Here is a 25,409-nt window from a genome sequence, read left to right as displayed (position 1 = left end):
ATCCATAATTTCTCAAGTTGCCATAATTTCCAAGGGATGGGATCCTGCAATGAATTATGGTGCACGTTCTCCGTGGGCGGAACAGGTAGTCTCCGATACATAAAAGAAATCGATGCAATCAAATAACTCTAAAATGTAGAAATATCGGACAATTTTGTAAGAAACTAGAACTTTTCTTGATATCGTGACACGGTAAAGTAACATTCTTGCCAGAAATTTATCTTTTCTGGTAGCATATATGTTCTTGAAATAAGGGAAAAGATTGAGACGGATTTATCAGAGTTGTCAGAATACCTGATATAAAATAACAACAGTTGGTCCAACTTCTGCCCGAAATCCCTTTTTTTTTAATATTTATACATGTAGATATTATTCGATTTAGACCTGTATGGCAAGTTTGAACATTTCATTGAAAGTTAGACTACATTGAAATAATATTTATCTCGCATGAAACAAACATAATATATACAGGATTTTCTACCACCCTTTTCTTTTAGTGTAGACAATTTTACAAATATGTACTTTATTTGTATATTTTAGCACTTGTCGCATTCATAATCTTATTGCAAAAATCAAAAAAAATCCATAAACTCCTACCTCTCCTCCAGATTGTGATCTTTGTTGAAATTGGGACCGGAAATGTAATTATAGGCTGATTAGAGTTTTATAGCGGTTTGGTGCAAAATCCGGATTCGAGATGAAATCTATTGACAAGGGACGAAATCGATTTTAACGGTTGAAATTCTTTCTCTTATTATTTGTTTATTTTCTTTCTTTTCCTATTTGTTTCTCCCTCGCCAAATTTAGATTAACCGTCGATTTGTTTATTTAGAGAAAGCGCGCAGGTCACCCCTGTTTACTTTTATCATGTCAATAAATTCAATATTGGCTCCACACCAACCAAACTCTTTCGTTTCGCATTATAAAAGAAATTAGACGTGATTTATCCGTTTAATCTTAAGGAGTAAATTTGTATGCACCACATTTATAAATATGGCGACAAGCACGTGTTAACGTTGACCAATGGAAACACGCGACTCATCTGTCCTACGTTAAGGATTTGTAGCGTTTGGAACACGGGCGCCTGGAATGTGGTTGCTCTTGATGCTTTGGGATTTATTATTGTTTTATTTCGGACTAAAAATATAAATAAATCTTCACGCTTTTGGTACACAGTATAGCCGTGGGCGTCACTGGTTGTGCTTTTCGTACATCTTCTAAATCACGTCAAACAATCGCTGTTGACCTTGAAACAAGGCTCTGTCTATATGATCTTTCATAGTTTAGTTGTTAGGTTTGTTTTTTCACTGTATATCGACGGTCTGATAAGCTATATTATATACCATATAAAACCAGTATCGCTGTTTTCAATCACCTAAACTCTGTGAACAAACATGGCTGGCTTGGCAGAAAACCACCATATCCATTGAGGAAATTTGTTATAAAACATTTGTATACATTTATTTCTGAATTGTTTGGGCTTAGTGTTTTCAGATTGGAAATGTCGTAAGAGGGGGGATCATTGTCATTATAACAACATGCTATTTCAATGCCATTAAAATTATTATCCTACTGCACTGAAAGGTTGTTAGTTAGTTCGTGGACATGACTTTTCAGATGAAAAATGTACAGAAGAATCATTAAATATTTGAAACAGTGATCAATGATAGCGTAGGACGACTTTCCTGTTAATATTAGCTCCGCCATATTTGTTATTAAAAACTGATAACCGTTGTGCCTTATATGGATAACTACTATCTCGAATCCCATGGGCCAGTCTTTTACCTAATTACCATGGGTAACGTCGAGGTGCCTCAAGTCATATGGCAGGACAGAGTTTGACAGTTGGTCCTTGCGCAGATTAGACAAAAATTCACTGACATGGTATAAGGATGTCCAAAGAAAATAAATACATGCCGATGTGGAAGCTGCAATGACCCTCATTTTAATCCCAAAATAGATAGATGTCATTTATTAATCACTTGCACATCTATCTTTTTATAAAGCAATCAATCGTGCAATCAAATAACTTATCACCCAGCAGAAAATTCTAATTATCTTAGGTAGCTTCGTGACTCGCTCAGTTATAATCAAAATGAATAGATAAAATGGGGTTTAACGTCCTACTTTTCTTCACCAACCGGGATAATGAACACGGGCAATTATATTAATGTAACGAGACTACACACTAATATACATCAATCTCTCTCAATAGGTAGCAAAGTTATCTTGTTTCAAAGTGTCGACCAATTAAATTACTTATCTCGCACCTAGGCAAAAATTCTCAATATCGAACTTTGTGACGGTAATGGTGTAATGAAAATATACACAATTTATTTATAGCAATTGCACTTAAATTAGAATCACAGTTATCGTGTTCCAAAGTATCGACAAATCAAATTGCTTATTTCATGCTCAGTTTGGACATAATATTATCTCAATTGTGCTCTCTTTGGATGATGACATTACCGACATAGCCCCCCATAGATGGGGTTAATTTGGGCTTTTTTCAATGATAATTGTGTATATTGAAGCTTTCAAGTATTGCTGGTGTTGTTTTTTCGGAGGGAGAGAGAGAGAAATGGGGTCTTTAGCAGTGGGAGGAAACCGGAGGACCCGGAGAAAACCCACGATATTGGACAGGCTACCCTACTCCTTGTCACGTACACCCTGGGATTCGAAACCACGCCAGTTGACTCAATGACAGACTTAATGATACAGCGCGCACGTGCTAACCACTAAGCCATCCAACCCCCCTTTTCGGTACATACCAAATTGTTTTCTAGACAAAAAATGTTATTACATTTATAAAAACATTATCGGTGAAATTTATCAATCTTAATAAAACTCCATGTCAGCATTTCGCCAAAATGAAACTCAGAATTTTGCGGCCTTTATCACCACGAATCCCAGGTATATTTATTTTTTAAAAAAGAGTATTGTTATTAGTTAAATGTAAATTGTCATTAAATAAACCCCCGGCCGAAAGTTCCGATAAACAGTGAATAATAATAATTATATTTTTCCAGCACGCTCCCCACTTAATGATAACCATTGACATGTATATATCACCTGTATAGCTGTTGAGTTGGAATTAGGTCAGCAAACAGTGATTCAATATTTACCGTTATAATTTAGTATGTCATACACATACTGGCAAAGCCTCGATTTTTAAAATAAGTATTAGTGAGTGAATTAAAAAATGGCGAATTCCGTAATTTAACCACGGACCCTAATCTGGGGGACAAAGTTACCATATATTTAGTGGGTAACATACAATTAGACTGCTGTGAAGTCATTCTTGGAAACGCGTTGGATTTCTGAGAATGGTCTTTGTACGATAACAGCAGGGTCTAGGTTGAATTATCTACAATCAACACATCACTTCAAGAAAGCCTTGCGTTGTTGTTATTGTTCGTGTTATGTGTGTACAAAAATAACTTGCAAGTTCACATTAGAGAGATACCCGGTTTGTACGACTATTGTAAATAGTAGGAATAAAATCAAATTACATGATATTTTTTAAATCAGAGTAAAACGAACAACGTCGTTATTAATAATACGAGTGTTTTGTGCGTCTTAGTCTCGTGGGACATGACGAGATTTAATTCTTGTTATATAAATTTATAGCTGCAAAATCCCATATTGTCACATGGGGATTTAATAAACCAATCAGAGAATAGTTATTAATATGTCACACTTGTCGAATCGTTTAACATGTAGCACTGGCGGAGCGCTAGCTAATCAGTATCGCACGCGACAAACATATTAGAGTGAAAAGGTAAATTGCATTAAAAGGTGTCTTTCTGAGGGATTAATCAGCTAAAATGCTCATTAGCGATTGTCTCATAATCTTGCAATTTAAGAAGAACGGTTAAAATATGGACTAATAAATTCAATCCTTTCAATCAGATATCCAATCTAATTAAAATACAGATCAATAGTTCGCTTCGTTTTTTATACTTTCGATGGCCTACACTGCATGCAGATCTGACCGGTTGTATTAGAAGGTCGCGTCAGAGGCCATGCGAGAGGCTTTTGACCCTATAACGTCAGACATTTGATTAACCAATCCGCCATAGTTCCGCGCACCTCACGCCAAACACTCGCCGTAACAGGCCGTTTCTTTGACTAACCGCTCCCAGATATGGAGGGAGGGATACGGAAAAGGTTACGCATAGTTTGTTTCAGCTGAACAAAGGTATATTCACATGTCATTTGCTAGATACGATATAAAAAGGGGGTTCGGGGATGTAATCTATACGAAGAGCCAGATTGAAGGGTTTAGATTCTGTGTACAGGAAACTGAATTTTATACCTTTGCCCGGGTGTAGTCTAGATGGTCGTCAATTAATGATAGAAAGCGTGTCATTGCAGTAATCTCGTTTTCATTCTTATTATGTACTTCGGGGCTGTACAAGACCTTCTCTTTATGGATTTTTTTTTCTGGGCAGGTTTTTACAAATTTCATATCAATCACATCCACGGTGGTCTTGATACAATAAACGTAAGAGATTTGATCACGCAATCTTCTCTTTGAAGACATTACTCTTTTAGTTATTAATGATTTATTGAGAATATTACCTGCTGAAATCATATAAAGGCTTTTCTCTTTTTTACTGGACACATACGATGTTAAGCAGTCTAGAAAACAGATATCCTTGGAAACGTTCAGTTACCTACTAAGTTGTTAATACAAATTAGATTTTTGGTGAGAAAGGAATATTTTTACATTGTTAGAAATGTTAAGCTTAATAAATTTCATAGGGTGTATAAAAGAGTCTATACATGGATATAAGGATAAACAAACCTATATATAATTTAAACACTTATAGTTGGCATTAATAAATATACTAAATAAACCAACGCATACATAATCTAAACTAAGGTTATTATTATTATCAATGTTTATATAATTGAAATCAATAAATATTTAAAAAAAAACAAACATACACAGACACGGTAGGACAACACGTATTATGGTTTCACACTGTATATTTTATTTATTTCAGATTAATAATTTTTTTTTTCTTTTTCATTTTCAATTTCCCAATCTTCTGCCTTATTGGAGGGCGTGACTATGTATGTGAAACTTGTTAAACGCACGCAGAAACTATGTGAATTCTTTGAAATTGTAATTTTCTTTCTCTAAAATCAATACTTGTAATTCTTTCATTTCTTTAAAGACAAGCTTTCAGAAACTATTTTATTTTTTTTTCTCTGCCAAAGTAAGGAGTATACCGATTTAACATATTTAAGTTTTAAAATGCATTTGAAATCAACTTTAACCAGAAAAAAGCCTAATTACTGAATAAATCAACCCAGGTGTGCCTTTAAAAACGTATACAATTTACAAAACACACCAACTTTTGTATAGGCCCTATTAAAGGCAAACCAAATACAATGGAAATACATTGTTGTAATATCCAAATAAGGAATACGCAAAATTAATATTGAAACAAATCCCTCATAATATTGAAACAAAATCCGCAGTGTTGAGAAAACCAAATAATCTGTCATTTCATATGTGTTATTTATTTTATTTTGCATGTTGTCCTTTGATACCAGTATTCTAAAAACTGTCGTGTATTTATTCTGTCTTTTGGGCTATTTCTACAAGATTATATCGAAATATATAATTTATCTTTCAGAGTTGTTTCAAGATTTAAGTCGTATGCAAGAGACCTGGCTAGCAGAAGGTATGTATATTTTTTAAAACTCAAGATAACCACCAATGGCTTCAAAGGAACATAAATTTTACAGTAATGTCTTTATAGAATTCTGAAACAATAAAAAGCAATTCTATTCATTCTGAATGTGAATATTGATATATTTCAAAGAAAGGATTATTTCCTTGCAACATAATTTTATTTATCTTAAATAAATATGTGATACGTAATATGTCATGGGTAAGGACAAGATGAATGGCATTTCATTTTTTTTCTTCTTTAAACGTAGCAGTTCTAGATTTTACTCATCTTCAGTAGAAGGCTTTACCTCGCTTTAACTCCGTACATCTTATCTCACACGATGTTGTAAAACTCCTTGCCGTTGCTTCAGGAACATGGATTTTACTGGACATAAGGCTATGTATTATATATAGATTTAATATGCAAATCCAAACTGCTCAGCAGTAAATAATCGATTGGCCGCCAATATTACTGATAGAGATGACATCGGGCGAGTTATTTAGCTTTCTATATTTGATTTTCCAGCAAATTAAATTCTAAAACATTTTTTTAAAAATATCAGAAAAATAAATAAAGATGTTAAAAATATGGATAAGAAATATTTCCTGTTTTGTGCAAATTGGTACATAACATAGTGTGCGGTGACGTCAAGTGAGTAAATGGCACCAATTCTGTCGGGATCAGTTTGTATTACAACGCAAGTGTTATCGATGCAAATATGATGTGACGTCACACGTAGAACTATACTAAACGTGACTTTAAAAGTCAGTCATCTTCTACAGAGTTAAAAGAAGGCTTTCGCATTGCCGCTGTGATACAGATTTATGCATTCCATCTCCAGAATGTATATAAAGAATAGCTTACTTGCCATTACAAATTATTGTAAAGTTCGGAACAGATTTATAGATGTTTATAACCATCTTACGTAACCGAGTAAGCAGTTCCACTCTATTATTTAATTTTGTGACTAGATAAACGCCATAACAAATTACCTTTCTTAACTTTGACTAGACTGGATAACATGTTCTAATACGTCCCTCCTTTCTGATTTGTTTGTATTGAAGACGGAATAGTGTTTGGGGATCAAGTCTGACGTTATTTTTTAGTCTAAATGTTGGCAAACTTATAGATCTATTTATCCAGGCGCAAACATAGAACTTTTTTGCCAAAATGCAGTTTAGTAGTGTTTTTTTTTCTCCAATTGTTTTACATGACAAGGTCAATAACTGTTGAGATCTTTTCACAAATTACAAACAATTAATCAGTTTTATACCACCCTTTAATATTTGTATTATGCATGTAATCTGAAATAAGACATGAATACTCTGCTTGCCAGTGCTTATGCATTCAATTTAGAATAAATCTAGGATTTATCAATATGTTTATATTCATTGTAGGCCTACTTGGACAATGTCCCGCCAGATGTTATATTTCGTTTTATCAAGAATTATCTGGATTTTTCTGATAACAATATGTTGTATGGTCCGTGAACAGCTTAGCCGACATAATCCAAATTTTATCCGATTTGAACAGTGGTAGAGAAAATCATAAATAAACGGTTAAATGGCACTGTCAACTTTATCTGATTTACGGCATGAAGTATATATATAGAGCCTGATTGAGAACTTGAACATACCTTTTACTGTATCCTATCCATTACTTTCCATTTTATTGCTTACGCGATATAACTTATACCTATTTTAATATGTTGCATTTTACTACATGATTACTTTCAACGGTCTAACTGTTATTGCTACTGTATCATAAGGTCTGCCATTGAGTCAACTGGCGTGGTTTCGATTCCCCGGTTGTACGTGACAAGGAGTAGAGTCGGCTGTCCAACCTCGTGGGTTTTCTCCGGGTCCTGCGGTTTCCTCCCACTGCTAAAGACCCCTACGCGCAAATTGAACCATAAATGTTAGTCCCGAAATGACTTAGTTTGTGTTGAGTGGACGTTAAGCTCGCTCCCTCTCTCTCTCTCTCTCTCTCTCTCACCTTTCTTATTCATTCCTCAAACTATATTTGTATTTTACTAAATAATTATTTAAAATACAATAAATTTACCTATTACATTGCCTGTCTGTCGGGCTAGTCCGTCCGTCCATCACACCTTTTGAGCTAATGAGTATTTTCGGCTTAGGTTTAGCAATTTGACTGGTCGATGCTTGGGACACGATAACTATTTTGAGTGAGAGTGGTGAAACTTGATGTATAGTTTCATTACATCAATACCTTCACCAAGTTCGATATTGTGCAATTTATGCCCATGTTTAGCAGAGTGATAAGTAATTTGATTGTTCAAGACGTTCGAGTTCGATAAATTTGGTTCTATCTGTTTGATAATGATGACACGTCCTGTATAGTTTCACTACATTAACACCATAACTACATTTAATGGTGGCCATTTTCGGGACTTCAATTTGATTGGTCTAGTTAGACTTGATAATCGGATATTTCTTAATACAGACAAAAACATAATATGGAACACAATTACTAATTTAATTAAAGCGGCGTTTTGTTGAGGGTTCTCTCAACGTTTTCAAGCAAATGATAATGAAAATAATGTACAGAAGGTTTGTATACAAAAACAAGTAACAGTTTATTAATCATAATCTATAGGGAAACCATTTAATATATTAAGTCAATCTCCGATATTTCTTGTAAAAACTCCTACACTCATAACTTCTCTCAGAATTTGACTGAAATTTTCATTAATATATTCATCTAGTTTTGAAGTACTATAGCAAGAACCACGAACTCTTTATCTAAATCTTACATACTGCGTCTTTAATTTATTTTATATCGTTAAAATAACTGTCTGAATTAATTTACAATTAATGGTTTAAAGGGACAATAACACTCCTGCTGGCTTGACAGCTCCAGAAAATAAAAAATAGCCTTATTCTAAGTACTAGATGTGTTAGTGTCCAACCTGTTGTGTAAATTATCCATTAAATCCTATTTTACTTGTCCAAAGGGTTCAAAAATATTTTTAAATCCAAGTCACATTTGAAAAGCTTTACGTCAGGCTTTTCAAATCATTTAGTTGAATTTGTCCAATTTTTTAAATTAGATGTATTAAGATGAAATTTGTATCACCAATTAATTGGAATATTGTAAAATAGTACAATTTGTTGACCAGAATAAAGATTGGGACATATTATTCAGTTACAACAAGAGTGGTATTGAGCCTTTAAAAGTTTGCGCAATCCATAATCTTAACAGCAAGTGCTACGGTACTCGAAGACAGATATACAACGGATACAGTATTATAGGAAAATGAAGAGATCATCGATTTTTTTGTTTTTCGGATTAGCAAAAAAAAAAATCCTAAACATTCTCGAAAGATAATTTTACTACTGGCCATTTAAAGTTAATTTGTTATGTTTAGTTTTGTAAATATGAGCATTCTACTATTTTACTATTGGATTTAAGTACTAGATGTTTTTGTAAAAGGAAAAAGGAAGTTTACAATCATTTAAAAAAATCACAGTCTTGAAAATTGAGAAGATGTGAGGGCATGGTAAGGTAAAGGTTTCCAAGACAGTATGCATGATTTTGACTCAAACTCAAAGCGACCTTAGGTTCGTTGTGTTCCACTTTCCTTTGTTTCGGTGCTTTTTTCTTTAGCCAGACAAGATAATTCTACTGTTAGGATTGTTTATTTGATTTAAGCATGTTTATGTGCTAAGCATCTTTTGATCAAGACTATTTGTCGGTGTAATGTAAATAGGGTTATCCAGGTAGATGTTAAAAATCCCAGCTATTTAGTCAGAAGATGTAAAAGGAAAACAAAAGTAGAAAAATGTGTTAAACGTCAACAACTGACGTTGCATTTTGTGTGTACGCACTGCAACAAAGTGCACGTGAGTTGCGGGAGGAATGGGGGTAAAGAGTTCGAAATGACACAAGAAAGATTTACAGATATTTTAAAGCTTTAATTAGTGTTAACTTGAATTAGACAACCTTTGTTGTAAGGTGTGAAGAAATCTAGACAAACAATGTCTGGAATTCTAATAAAACGTAGAGTTACCTTAATGTGTATGTTGAATAAATTTTCGATTAAAGTGTAGTTAAGATGTATCTTTAAAAAAAAACCACACCTGTTTTTCCTTTTTTGGGGGGAATGAGCTTAATAGTTTAATCTAATGCCAAAGTAAATGTATCTATGACAAAATTAAATGGGGTGAACTATGTTTAAAACCAGAAATATAGATTGACTTTTATCATGTTGAGAATAAAAAGAATTTCATTTGGCAATAAAAGTACGTCTATTAGGCCACACCGAAAGTTTAGATACCGTTAATAAATTAGTTTGAAATTAGCCAAAGCGACATCTGGATGATTTACCGTTGCAGTAATACATACGGTTGTTCAAGAACAAACAAGCATCATTTGTTCAAATTCAAGGACACTTTGCTTTCGTGTGCATGTTTCTTGAACGTCATAATTTTGATGAACGCTATTGTCCTGTTTTCGTCATTTTGGCGGGTAGATGAGCACGTTGTCATAACCAGACGACACTTTTAAATACGGTGGAATCTTGGCCGATTATAATACGTCAACCTTTCCTCCACCTCATCATATTCTACGTCTGTTACAACAACATTGTCGCCATTTTCTATCTATCTCTCCAAAATTACACCTACACGGTTTTAACAGGCGACGTTGACACTCTATTATCCAGACGAATTAAATCAATGAGATACGCTAACTGGATATCCAAGTCATCCAATATGAAGGTGTCACGCTGCGTGTTAATCACGTGCAGAAGACAATTGAAATGAAAGCAGACAACCTGACGGTTAAATTGTTCCATTATTCAGATAACGGTATTTCTGTAGCTAAATGGCTAAATCCATTTAATTATGAACTAATAGTATAGACGGGACTTGTAAATGAGGGTGGTGGTGTCATGTTTCTGTGGTCTTTCTCGGTCGATGACGGCGTATTAGACATTTTCGTCGCAAATTGAAGACAGTGCAATCTTTTATAAATTTGATGCCAAACTCTGTCGTAGAAATTGTTGAAATACAGCAAGATAGCGTTCCCTTCAATAAAGTTCTGAATATCGACTACCTATATTTCAAAATGTTCCATTAGATTAGTTCGATTATCCTGATAAAATACTTCCAGAACTTTTTATAATTACGCTATAATTTATATATATTGCCCACTGTTTACATTGTTTCACTAAAACCGAGTTCCGAAATTCAGGAATGGTATTTTGGAGTTGCTCAAGTAAATTTTGCTCAAATCTGAAATGCCATTTTCCGACGCTCAACTTTTGAAAACGCACTTCAGAGAGCATTTGCCTTTTTTCTTTTTTTTTTTAAAAAAAAGAGGTCTAGCTGACAAGGATAAGTGATATCGTGTTTTAAGCATACGCGGGTGTTACAAATTCGAGTAAAAATTGAGTTACGGAAAAGGGATTCAACGTAGTTGCCCAAAGATCGGAACTGAAATGACAAATGTTTTTTGTTGTGTTTTTTTGTTGGTTTTTTTTTTGTATTGCGGGAGCGGGAAGGACAGATTGGGTGTCACTAGCCGGTAGATTTAGCTGTGTCTTTGCGGGAAAACAGTTAAGTTTAAATAAGGTTATTGGTTTTGTTAATTGTCTTTAGACTTCGATTTATTGAAAATATGCACATCCTTATACAGGAAACATTTTCTTTCAGTATATAATTACAACTTTCTTAACGAGCGTATATATCTGTGTCGTTTATGATGTGCTTGTTCAACTTTTTCTTTTAGTCCACTATATGTTCTTAAATGCACCGATCGAATGTTTATTTTAAGTTAATGATAAATTAGAACCGAAAGAACTATTTTATTGCGTATCCAAAGTGATTGGACAAGGAATGCCAAACAAATTAGGACAGAAAGATAAACTAGCAAATGTCTGCTACACGAAAGTCCCTCTTCAGTTTTAATATAGTTTGAAGTTATTGCGTACCTAATGCACATGTTCCTCGAACAATTTCAGTTCGGTGCAAAGCAATTATACAAATCCTTATCATCTGTATCTAGACATTTTAGGTTTGTGTCCATTTTTAGACAAAACTTCCGCGATACAAACGGAGAAACACAACATTAGGGGGAAAGATGGAGAGAAAAGAATTAGAAAGAGCAAACGATCGGAAGTAAAACTAAATCCGGCTGTTTGAAACTGGAAAACGACTCCAGTTGCATAATAATAATATACTCAGATGTCTTTTCCGGTGCGTCCATCAGATGCATGGCCTAACCCGAATCCTTGAACAGGTATCTCGCCTCTCATAACCGTTTTGTTTATATTTAATTTTAAATATTGTATTAATTTGATATGTACAGTTGGCTCTCAGAACTGGTCTTGAAGTGAATGTATTTATGCATTTGTCGGTAATCATGAACTTGAATTTTATTTTAGATAAACTCATCAAATATAAATGCTACATTGGTTGTTTTAGCTCGGTGCAAAGCCATTAGACTGGTCCCAGTCTTTAATATCTAGAACGTTTTGCATTTTCTTTTTCATACTATTTTTTTTCCGGATACCAATGAAGCAGAATAAAATATAAAGGCCAGACAATCGTCTTTTGTCTGTTCAAAAAAAGCTTAATGATGCATCATTATTCGATCATGTAGTCTATTGCATAGAAATAAGTCTTAAATGATCGGATACAGCACCTGGACATGATGATAAGTAATAACGGTACTAAGTGCATCATTAGTGAAAAGGCATCACTGCCGTATAGGGTATGCTTACTTCCGACCGGGTTGATTTTCTATTTATACTTAGTTTAGCACTCCATTAGTTGACCTGTCAAAAAGTTTTTAACATGGCTAGTCCAGATCCTTCATTTCTGATCAGAGATGCATGGGACAAAGTCCACAATTTAGACACCCTGCTTCAGAAACACATAATACCTTCTATAGATGGAATTCGATGATGATTAAGAGGGAGTGCAACTGTCCGAGTAAAATTTCCCCTATTTCCCAGTTTGTGCAGAACAGTAGGACGGTCAACTCCATTTTTCATTTTGGGAAGGGATCGTCTGTATCCTTTACCCGGGACCTAAAATTATAGTCTGAGACAAAGTAAAACTATATAAACTTAATGATGCATTTGAAACTAGGGGTACTTTGCATATAAATGAGTCTGGGAATATTTAGACTGCACCTGGCTAAAATAGATACCCACATCCATTCTATATTAACCGAAACACGTAATTTATACTTTATTATACAATATACCGGTTTACCTTACGGGCATCTGCACTCTTCTATATGTTTTGGACATAGAAATTTAGACAAAATGGTCGCAACGCATATAATAATGTAATATGAATGTATATAAACTGATTTACATTCAATCGTTTATGTTTTTACTGTAATTTCTAGTCAGTTATGTTCGGCGAAATACGCCAGAAGTCTCAATCGAATGGCAGTCTCTAGCGTCTGGTTATTCCAGTATACACCGATAGTATTTATTGCGCATGCTCTCCAGATAAGAATAGGACGTCACCGTTTAACATATGTCTAGGCTTGTTCTTCCAGTCCCTTGTTACAAATGGCGCTGAAACGCATAATGATACACGATTCGTGTGTCAATGGTAAAATGTTTATTTTGTCTTAAATATTGGATATCAGAAGCTCATATTTTCCCGGTGAGATCACAAAATCAGTGGCAATTTTGGTATATATGGAAAGTAGAAACATCCAATCTTACTAGAAAAATACTGGATTCCCAGAAAAACACAAACGGAGCGTATACAGGACAAAAATGTAAGGGTTTCCCTAACCGGTAACCCGACGATTAGGGGTGCGTATATGTAATGAACTCTCCCCCGGCTTCGCACCCGTTGCTAGGTACCTTGTCGGCCAAGTCACATGACACAAACATGGCTTCTTTTAATAGATTTTGTATAGCAGGGATATTCCCTCACGAATACAATGTTTTGAGGAGGATTTGAAATAAATTTGACGGATTAATTAGTTTGAATATGTTTTAGTCCAAATATATCATCAAATCACTGAGTTTGTACGCGGGTAGCTATCTTTAATTAGAACAGTTAATAGACTTTAAATCGCTATAGACTTCTGTTAATTAAATACTAGCAAGAGAATAGTCAGCTCTGAAGACAAAGGGTTTATACCCGTTGTTTATTAGTGGAAGACAGGATCACATTTGAAGCCATATTGCGCAAGTGGTTATTTTATATTGGTGGGGGAGGGAGTATAATCTATATCACTTTGATGAAATAAAAAAATTACAAAAATGTATTTTGGTAGCCCACATATCTGGTGCTCCTAGTATGACTGTGGCATTGGTGTAGAAACCACTTTATCATATTGTTATCGCTTCTTTCCAATATAGAGGTGGTCAACAAACGTATTTTTAATAATAAAACTCCAAATATAGATTCAATCTTTTCGGTCTGATGTCACTCATAGACAATAAGTCACTGATCGCAGTTCTTGATACAGACCTTGTTCGTTATAAAATGATTTTATTTTTAGATTCATGACAAACATAACTTCGTCGAAAGTCTGAAAATCTTTATCTACAATTTTTAATGAACGCGATGAACTTTGATAAATTGTGTAATTAGCGTTTTATAAAATAAAAAGAATGTAAATGTTTACGTGATTTCAATATAAAATATTTCAGTGCCATTGTATTGGAAGAGTAACAACGCGTTTTATACGAATACAAACTACATCTAGAAAGATGACAACCCATCTTACAAGAATAACAACCCATATTAAAGGATAGCAAATAATAATAAAAATATCTTACACGAACACCAGCCGCTTGAGGAAGTAGGTAGCCGATTGGACACGAATAACAATCCGTTTGTCATCTCATATTACAAATATAACAACTGTTCTTACAAGAATAACAACTGTTCTTACAAGAATAACAACTCTTCTTACAAAAATAACAACCCATCTTACAAGAATAACAACCAAACTTTTAATAATATCAATATGTCTTTCTAGAATAGAATATCAGCCCATATTTGAAGAATAAGAACCTATTCACATTTAATGTGAGCGTACACTGTCACCTACCTCCGTCAACTGTGAACAACGCACTACTGTTCAGATATCTTGTCGGACTTTTTTTTTGAAAATCGAAGGTAATGTTGGTTTGGTCACAAGGAAGAACTCAATCGAAATTCAGATGCCTTTGATATAAATTATCTACCCGTTTACATGACAACTCATGAAATTCTTGATAGTATTTTATAAACTCGGTGGGATTGTTTATTAGGATATACGAATTTTTAGGTGCCACACTACACGCAGACAAATCAGAAAAGACAAACCTGCGGCAAGACAGACTACAAAGAAATTGGAAGGAATGGACTACAAATATCAGCTGGAGCTGGGTGCCAGCCGTCAACATCCATTGCGCTCTACAGTCCCGGGTCTGTAATGATACAAACTCCACCCAAAATGAAAAATAAAACGCTGATTTACAAGAAAGACAGAATACTGCGACCTGTCTTGACGGTGGTTTCGTCTGAATAGTGTTCCCGGACGGATGGCGATAGTCAGCAAGTTGAGGTCACGAGTCAGAAAAATAACAATAATATAAACGATAATAAGTAAAACTTTTCCAAGAGACAATTAAAACCAGCAATAACCCGCAGGATCATTTTACTCTCTGGACACCCCCCCCCCCTCCTCCTCCCACACACAAATAAAATCCCACCAAAACCAAAGCACAATACAAACCCAAACCCTCCAAAGAATCCCGAAAGTAAACCATGAGCAATTGTCTCTGGGTACACTTGTGGTTCATCAAGGTGTTTGCAGATCAAGAAGCTTGTTTCGAACAAGAGGTTGGTATTTCTTTGAAAACGGGCTATAGAGCTTTAGACAGTTCCTAGAGACCAGAATAACGAGTTCTAAAGGCCTTCTACATACAATGAAACCGTTTTATCCACAGATTTCACCTTTATTTTAAAATGACTAATTATATTTTAAGAGGCGCAAATAAAATTGTCGGGTTTTTTTTTTTGGGGGGGGGGTCTTTACTTCTCCGTCACATTGTGTATTTACTTCTTACTGTTTTCTTATATATCTCAGTTAGTTAAGACGTTTGTCTTACCAGGAATAACAATCCAACATGGATACAAGCATAGTATAGACAGACTCGCCCCAGCGAGTCTGCTGATAGAAATTGCTACATCTTTTCCCTTCTGGAATCAAGCTGCTGTCTGGCGAATTCTCACAAACACGATGGTTTTGTAACTTGGATTTTGACGTTCAATTATCCAATTGGTCAAATATGACGTAAATAATCAAAGAGATTGGTCAATTTAGGTTAATGACGTCGAAACCCACCCTTATATGGAAAGTGGAAATATACCATGTTATCAACCTAGAATTGAATGTTTAGCACATTATGACTCTTTTTTTATATATAACAATATGTCATTCATTTACTAAATTGATTTAAGTACATACTACATATATGTGAATCTAATAACTTGTCAAAGATATTAATTAATACATTGTAATGCCATCATTAATTTCAAGAGGAAAAAATTCTACAAAAATGTTACACAGAAAGCACACGATGGCACCCGAACCACACGAAGATGTGAATTCTATATAGAAGTTTATACCCACAGGACACACGAAGACCACCTGATGGCTCTGTAGAGTTGCTCAAGACAGACTCGGGAAGATGCTTTATCGGGCGTCACAATCTCTCGAAATTGACACCAGTTAGTCACACGATAAAGTGAGGTTTTTCCATCCCCAGCAGTAACATTGTAAGCGCTGGCAAAATCTTTGGCATGCCAAAGATTTGCCGAAGGACGTTGCGAAGGTTCATTTTCGTGTTGAATTCGTGTTTATTTTGCCCTTCATAAGGCCATCATCGTAAGGGCATTGCGAGGGCTTCACGTAGTCGTGTTAATTCCTAAGATGAATTTTTGTACTTCGTATCGTGTTCGCATGGAGAACAAGCGGTTGCCGTGCAGGATACGGCCACATTTTGCAAGCGATGGACAGGGGGCAAGCTAATATAAGAGATTTCACGTTCAATCAGGGGTAATAATCCAGGAAGTTACTGTCAGATAAGCGCGAACATCGAAAGGCTCTGAGGTTGTTGGGTTATAAATATAAATAAAATTGTGACCTCTGGAGGGTCCACAATAATTGGTATTACATACTTTTACACTATTTGAGTACGGGAAGCGGCCATTTTGTCCGATAGTTTCGGTCCGCCACCTTTAGGGAGAGATTCCATTTCCATCAGGGCCGTATTTAGCGGGGGTGCAGGGGGTACATTTTTTCCCCAGAAAAATAAGGGGCCCCGAGAAATTGCGCCCCCCCCCACCCCATCCAAAAAAAAAAAATTTGACAATCTTTCAATTATAAAATAATACACTTGATTATGATCACACACTGATCAGTCGATCGGTTTTAAGGACGCCCACACGCCAATGGGTCCTTTTGCCCTGATCGAAACTTTCTTATATCACATACGTAGAGGCTATGGCGACCCACCACTCTGCTGCACCTCCACTTTTAAAATCCTACATACAGCCCTGATTTCCATGTAGGCTATTTCGTAAAATTGGTATTATAATTATAGTTAATGGTGCAGTCTGGTATATTCTTGGTGTCCGCCAGTTTTAGGGAGAGATTTCGCGATCTACAAGACAAATATAATTCTATTTCCATGTAACATTTTCGTCGTATTAGGTGAAGGTATGTATATGAATACCATTTTGATTAAACTTTCCCCACATTATTAAAAATTCCTTTAATTGCTATACCCCTTAGTTTATGTTTCTAAACACACGCGTCATGTAAGCAGTTCTTAGTTCTTGTGTAATTTCCAAAAGAGGGTAAAAGGATTGAAAATTGGATTAACGAAATGCAAACGTCTTTCAGAACCAGATGCTGTGACAATTATAAGTGTCTGGAGTTAAAGAAATCGTGTTCATTAAATGCTGTGAAAAATAAGCAACATGGGATTTATTTTATTGTCGAGTAAATGGCGACAAAACAGCTAGTTTTCGAATTTTGGGGTTTTCATCGTAATTAATATGGATTTTATTAGACATTTCATTAAGATGTTTTAAAAGTTATATTGTTATTGTTACAATCTCCGGGTATCGATTGTAGTTTACAGATTCACGATCCACCCAGTTCCTCGTTGAGACAAATCTACACCAGAACCGATTTAAATTTATATACAAATGATAAAGTGATATTGGAACAAATGGGTGTAAGTACGAGTATAACAGCGTTGACCAGAGTCAATGTAAGGATTACTCACAGTATTCAGTCCAATTTTAGCAGTATTCGGTTGAAGTCTTCTTTGCTTTCTGTGCTTCTACTGCTTCGAAATAGTAGTTTTTAGACAGTCCTTTTTAGATGTCTCGGCGTTGCCGTAGTAATTCCCAAGTTGGCAGAATTACAGAGGATCTTGATGATCCAAAACTGACAGAATGAATAATCCTTGAATCGGTATAATCCGACATGGTAATAATACACAACAGTAATCCTAAACTTGGATTACAACAGAGAAACCATGTCTCTCAAAACAGCACAATGTAAAACAGAGAGATAATTTCTCCCAAAACAGCACGATAAGTGCAACAGCGCGACATGGCAATAAATCGAGAACACGGACCATGTGGGCCAAATAGAAACTTAGACAAACGTTGAATTCTGTGCGAATTTCTGAGAAAGTTCTCCCTCGCACTGGTCTGGTCCGGCTTAGGCTATACCCTAACTGATTTGTCCTTGTAATATTAATTTTTATTTATTTGCAGAATATTGGCCCGGAAAATACACACGTTTCCCTCCAAGCGATAAAACGGAAACATAAGTGAATATGCGCGCAAGGTTATAACCCGATTCGGAATAGTTGTTCCAGATTGAATTCGGAAAAGTATACGAACTCGTTATTTCCGCATATTTCCACGGCAAAATTAACTAAATTTTATCGTTAAAATCTTCCAGAAAAATGTTCAAATCTTAAAAACAATGTCATTCAAATGAATATTATAAATGAATTTAAAAATGTCGATAGGTGCGATGGGACTAATGTTTTGTGTACAACATTGGAAAGCTTTCGAATGGTGTATATAGGCGTGTCCAGAGTTTGAAACTGTTTAATGTTATCAAAAGCCGTCGGAACCTCCCTTGAACGTGAATCATTACAATAACCATCAAAATGGCTAGGAGAAGAGTAAAACTACTTAGACTATTAAATTTGGACAGCTAATTGGTCATCATTGACTAGCAATGACTATAAAACAGAATGTCCTCATTTCTCCGACTTTTTTTTCTCTTTTCTTCGTTTATTATTGTAAAGCTATAAATGCTTTCTTCTCCAAGAAATTGATTATCAATTGCTCTGATCGTTATAACGGTAGACATACATCAAATATGGTAATTTAGTTTGTAAACAACGACATTATTTATGGCATAAATATTGATAATTGAACTGCTAAAATACGCATATAATTAAAAACATACAATGTATGGGTTATAGACAAACAATTAATTGCATAGAGAAACTTAGAGAATCAATCATTTTGACGATCGCCATTCGCCGCCTTTAATTTGAGACATCCAATTGGAATATACAGCGCTGGTAACAACTGCTTTCCGTTATTTGTGTCACATCTCGATTATTCAAATCCTCATCACGGATCTACTGTTGCAAAGATTTTTATGTTGAAATTTCGGATGCGTTTAACCAGTTTTGTACGTAATATTGCTTGACACCAACATTGTCCTTTAAAGGATAACAATGTTATGATCCAAACGTGTTTAACATAAACTAAAGAGCAATACGGGTCTCTTCTATATAGGCGGAATGTAAGACCCAACACAATAAATTCTTCCATCCCCGGACTGCATGACCTAGGTGCAAATAAAATAAATGACAATATGTTGGTCTCAAAACCGAAGCATTGTAATGACAAAACATTAAATCTCATCCCATTTCCATTTAAAATTACATGTACTAAAAGTTTACAATGGAATTTACTGTCACTTTCCGAGCAGGTTTACATTTGAAAGTATTGGGGGCATTGAGTTTTGTAGCGACCTCGGGTCAAAATACCAAAGTTTAATTTTCATAGTCATTTCATCAGTACTATATACATCCTAGCAAGTGTCATTGGTTTTAATTCGGTATGAAGCGGGGGTTTGGATGGCCGAATGGTTAGCACGTGCGTGCTGTATCATGAAGCCTGTCATTGAGTCAACTGGCGTGGTTTCGAATCCCCGGTTTTACGTGACAAGGAGTAGGGTCGCCTGTCCAACCTCGTGGGTTTCCTCCGGTTTCTTCCCACTGCTAAATACCCCTACGCACAAGCGAATTATTGAAATAAAATTAAACCATATGTTAGTCCTGAAATGCCCTAGTTTGTGTCGAGTGGACGTTAAACCCCCATCTCTCTCTCTCTCTCTCTCGGTATGAAGCATTAGGGCTGTGTGCGAGTGAGTCCTATTTGAGTTTTATCATTCTATGTCGTTCTGTTCCATAGACATAATACAGATACAGATATATAATCAGATTTCTGGAAGGCAAATTCTCCTTGCCCGACATCAAAGTTTTCCATGCGGATAAGCTGCTGTCTGTGCCATGGCTATCTATTTTTCGTGGCATATTTGGGCGTAGTTGCCGGACTTTCTTTCAAGATACATTTTTTGGGCGGCCAGGATCTGGGTTCTTATTCACGAAAACTTAAACTAAGTTACAACCGAAATTTTAAGAAATACTGCAACTTCGTTGGATATATGCAAATTGATTTTACTGGTCAGCCAATCGAATTGCAGTATTTCTTAAAATTTCGATTGTATCTTAGTGGGCCCTTATTCAAGAAAACTTAAACTAAGATACAATCGAAATTTTAAGAAATACTGCAACTTCATTGGATATATATGCAAATTGATTTTACTGGTCAGCCAATCGAATATTGCAGTATTTCTTAAAATTTCGATTTTATCTTAGTTTAAGTTTTCGTGAATAAGGGCCCTGGTCACTAACCGCTACTCATCTTTTTCTTCTTCTTGGGGCGACGCTCTTCGACAAAAGCCTAAGGTTAAGGCTCCGTCATGTCCGATCGTCATGAAAATTGGCATGTTTCTTTTTTGAACAATTCTGAATCGATTTGGTGAATTAGATTTTTGAATTTCATCCATTAACATGGACCAGGGTCAGTTCGTGGACCATAATACGATCGTACTTGTTTCATTTCTTCGATGATGACAATCGCTATGCTATTTTCACGTCAAATAATTTAATACAGGTGTCCTGTGTACTCAATGGAAAATTGACAGGCTAAAATGAATTTCTGAATCAATCAGTAAGCTCCCCGGCGTTTGTCCTAAGATCATTTTGGGCCTTTTAATAACTTTTTTTTTTACTTTCTGAAGCTAGTTCAAATTTTTATTTTTTCATTATTTTGTAAGACATGTTTATTTGCGCTTGACTTGGGTGGGCTACCTATACTGTTATTCAAGACGTCTTGACGATCGAAACAGAACCGGTGATCAGCTGTCATCATTGTCGGAAGATGGAAAACTACGTTCTTGGGAGTCAAAACTATGATGGCGAAAAATATGTGAAACACCACAAACAACGTCATTTGTTTCTGTACACAGTAGAAGACGTTTCCAGTCATAGTTTATACCCAAACAGTTACAAATGAATGATGTCTATAGCGTCTCAGTCTCGACTAGTATTAAAATCTTTAGAAACTCGATGACGTTTGCGAAACATAAAGCCATAACAAATAATAACTTCTTTATAAAAACAGACAGTGCAGAGGTACGAGTGTACAATACTCAATAATAGCGATCAGACGGCTTACCAGAATAGTTTGTTAGCTGCAAGAACTGCTCAGTTGAGATACAACACCCTCAATTAATAAAAACGCCGATATTTGTAACTGCAGCCTGTACTTACTAATAAGTAATTAGAAGTAAAAACGTGACCCAGTAAAAACATGAATTATGTTAGAAATGATTCCGCTACTGATGTCTTTCATCTTGCTCCAGCCACAGTAGTGGTCGATCCTAAGACCTTCCTTTGAGCAAGTTTTGTAGTCATTTGACTACAAAACAGTTACTGGCCTATAACTCCCTTCATTTCCAATTACACTGACCCCAAACTGTACTGTACATAGCTTAACATATACTAAACAGCAAAAAAACGTCAATACGATTTCAAAATCAGAGAGGCACTTTAATTCAATCATTCTAGAAAACAACTTACTAAATGGATCAAATCAATTTTTTGTAAACAGTATGATTAGTGATTAATTCATCACAATTCCAAGACATTACCGGAAGGCTTAGAGTCTGTACAAAGTCTATACATCAGTGTAGAGCAGCAGTGCAGTGTCTGTACATAGAGTGGACCAGACGATTGTTGAACGCCATTGGCGCCTGGAACCACACTCTCAGAAAAGCCTGGCGCAATCCATCGGCTGTGTTTGGCCTCTGAATTTCATCCCAAAGATGTTCAATCGGGTTTAAGTCCGGACTAAGGGCTGGCCAGTGTATAACGTTGACACAGTTCTGCTGTAGAAAGTCCTGAGTAACTCGGCCGGTGTGGGCATGGACGTTGTCATACTGGAAAACATTGTTTCGATGACGTGCGAAATGTGGTATGACGTGGAGTCTGAGAGCTTGATCGCTATAGCGCACTGCTGTGATGCCACCTCCTCTCCCTGGACCAAGAAGAGTACGTGCAGCATGAGTTACATGAAAATCATGGAGAACACATTACCGTCTCAGAAGTCAGGTTGCATTTTTGAGAACATTTCCTGGGTTCAATTCTGTATTGGGGAAGGAGCCTTATTGCTCAGGTAAAGTTGGAGATGTGGTCACAAATATACAATAAAAACATTTATCAAGTTTTATGCAATGCGTCTATTCAGAGTAACATACTTTCCTGACGTTTCTTTTGCTGCTTAGTATATAATAAACACATTCCCACTGAAATAAAGGTGAAACCTTACCACATAATTAAATGATTTGATTAAACCCAACTGCTATGCGAAATTTCTGTTCATTTTAAAATGGGCTCTGAATCAGAATCACGTGATTTCATGTCACTTGAAAATACGAAAAAACTGTTCGGTAAGATAAGATTAAGATTTCAGTGTTCCACTCTTCACTATTTGTAACATAATTAGTCATTTCCATGCAAACTGTGATGATATGTATTGAAAATTTTGCAGTTAATTTTACTTGCTCAAAGCCTCGAATAGTGTATCAATTGTAGCCGTGATCACAGCTACAAATATTGCAGCTAGAATTATGTGTGTTTATTTTGAAAAGCTGTGATTGTTCTGCAATCAGTGGATTTTATATGAAAGAGAAAGTTTGCGGTTAACATTTACTGATGCTGTATTTTTGGTGCAATATTAAATGATAAAATCGACAATTAAAGTTATGAGTGCCAATATGTAAGATGAAAGAAACATTCTAGAACCTATATCTTCTACACCGGCCCATTGTTCTTAAGAAAACTCTTCATTTGTCTGGTAAATTCCTAACTCAAAATCAAAACTATATAAAACATTCATCCATTCAACATCAGGTAATTAAGTGTGTCTACATATAGTACTATTTTAAAATCTCATTCAAGGATTAGACTATTATTTAAATATTGTAAATATGTATTAATATTATTGATATTTACAATATTTAAATAATAGTCTAATCCTTGAATGAGATTTTAAAATTTATTCCATCACCCCGAAAAATTAGCTGAAGATGGTAGCTGGTCATTTCAAGTTTGTGCTACTTACTGATCATACATCTGTTACCAGATGTTTTTAATCTTTGAATGAAAATGAATCATTATTATTATTAAATGTTAATAATTGTTACAACATATTTATAGTGTCTTCTTCTTTCACAAAAATGTTCAGGAGGACATTATAAATTTGCAATAGACTATGAATGAACTATCAGGAAATGACTAGCATTGTTTTGATACTATATACAGAAATGCACAATAACTGCACTATAGACAAACAACACTGATAAGACAAACCTGCATTCAAGACAAACTACAGACAATGCAAGAAATAAACAACAAATAGTAAATTAAGTGAATGGATATGGGGGTCAGCTGTAAGGAGTAGGGTAGTTGACGGTTTCCAAATGATGTGTTCAATATATGTATATCCAAGATGTGGAACGTTATTATAATGACCTGAATATTGTTATTTTTTCAGTTCGATGTGGACCTGAAGAAGGTGAACAATTTGTAACAGATTACAGTAATAATGGGGTTTCTACACATTTACGACAAGGTGAGGAATTTCTTTCTTGAACACACACAAATAAATAAAAGGTCTATTGTTTTGTCAACCTAGTTGTCTTGTTTAGAATATGGTGATCTATTAATTTTAAATGGCAAGTTTTAAATACTGATTTGATATTAAGAAACTATTGTACATAAACTTGACAGCCTGCAGGCTGTAAAGGCAGACACATTTCCAAACTGGTCCGCAGTTGATCTTACAGACTTACACAATTGCTAAGATCACTGGAACTATGATAGTAGAGAAGCTTCTGCAATTAGGATACTTTATGCATATCAGTATTCATTGTTGAACTATCTTTTTGATGATAGCTTGTCTCTAATGGCTGCATTCACATAACAATCTCCACCTAATTGCATTGAAACTGGTTCCAAGTGAGCTCCTCGCATGCATACATTATTAAGACATGGTGCACTAAAATCTGAAATTCTTACATGCTGCAATGTTAAAAGTTATGTATATAACAATGACAACATGGAGGAGTTGAAAACATTTTTTAACTCAAAGATTTGTGTCTCAGATGCAAAAAATAAATCCCTGATGGAATTGTTCTGGGTAATTTTCATCAGTTTAATTCCATTGACCTAGGTTTAAAACTTTAGAAAAATGCCAGCAGTTTGCATAAAAACAAATAAGCTGACAGATATGTGTTGAACATATATACTCTTCAAAAAAAGTAGGGGATATTCAGAAACAATACAAAAATGCGGAAATGCACTGCTGTTTTTATAAGAGGTAACCAGTGTATGTTAATAACAGGCCAATTGCATACACATGAACATAAATAGTTCATATGGGCGACTCCCAAAGAGATAAACTGTCAAAAGTGAAAATGGACGTTTTTGATTTTTGTCTTAATAAAGAGTAATTGCTCCACCAATCCTCAGACATTCAGCAATTCGTCGTGGCATGCTCCGAATCAATCCGACCCACTCCTCTTGCAGTGCCACGGCCAATTCTTGCAGTGTTTTTGGTTGACATTGACGTCGACGAACGCGTCTCCCGATCAAATTAAATGTAACACACTAAAGCAAAGATATGCTAAACAGTAAATCTTATCCAAGAACCAATAGGAAAGCAAATATGGATAGGATAAACCAGCACACGGTAGTTTTCATCAACCCTTCCTGGAAGTGTCAAATTTGACAATGAACCCCTCCCACGTGTATGGCGCTATTGCGTGTCGCATGTGCAGCTCAGTAGTTCTCTTGGGGCAATAATTTCTTCATCTGTGAACATACTCGCAAAGCATGTCAAATGTCCATGACTATTTATCATATCACAACCTGCATAGGTATTTGCATTTCGATATCCCCTACTTTTTTTGAAGAGTATAATTGCAGTCTCCTTTCAATAGTGGCAATTGGAAATTCAAAGTCACTATAAAAGATGCATTAATAGGTTG

At 35.3% G+C, this 25,409-nt stretch overlaps 1 protein-coding gene across 1 annotated transcript in view; it reads left to right on the top strand.

Annotated features, from left to right (window-relative positions):
- Window positions 1–25,409, top strand: part of LOC126822296 (ETS translocation variant 1) — a 71,211-nt gene that overhangs the window by 14,781 nt on the left and 31,021 nt on the right. The window contains exons 3-4 of the mRNA XM_050551096.2: window positions 5,652–5,699; window positions 23,915–23,992. Of these exons, the coding sequence (XP_050407053.1) occupies window positions 5,652–5,699; window positions 23,915–23,992 (126 nt within the window). The remainder of the gene's footprint in view (window positions 1–5,651; window positions 5,700–23,914; window positions 23,993–25,409) is intronic.

This window comes from Patella vulgata, chromosome 5 (assembly GCF_932274485.2).
Source record: "Patella vulgata chromosome 5, xgPatVulg1.2, whole genome shotgun sequence".
Taxonomy (NCBI): Eukaryota; Metazoa; Mollusca; class Gastropoda; family Patellidae; genus Patella; species Patella vulgata.
This window is presented reverse-complemented; position numbering and strand designations above follow the sequence as displayed.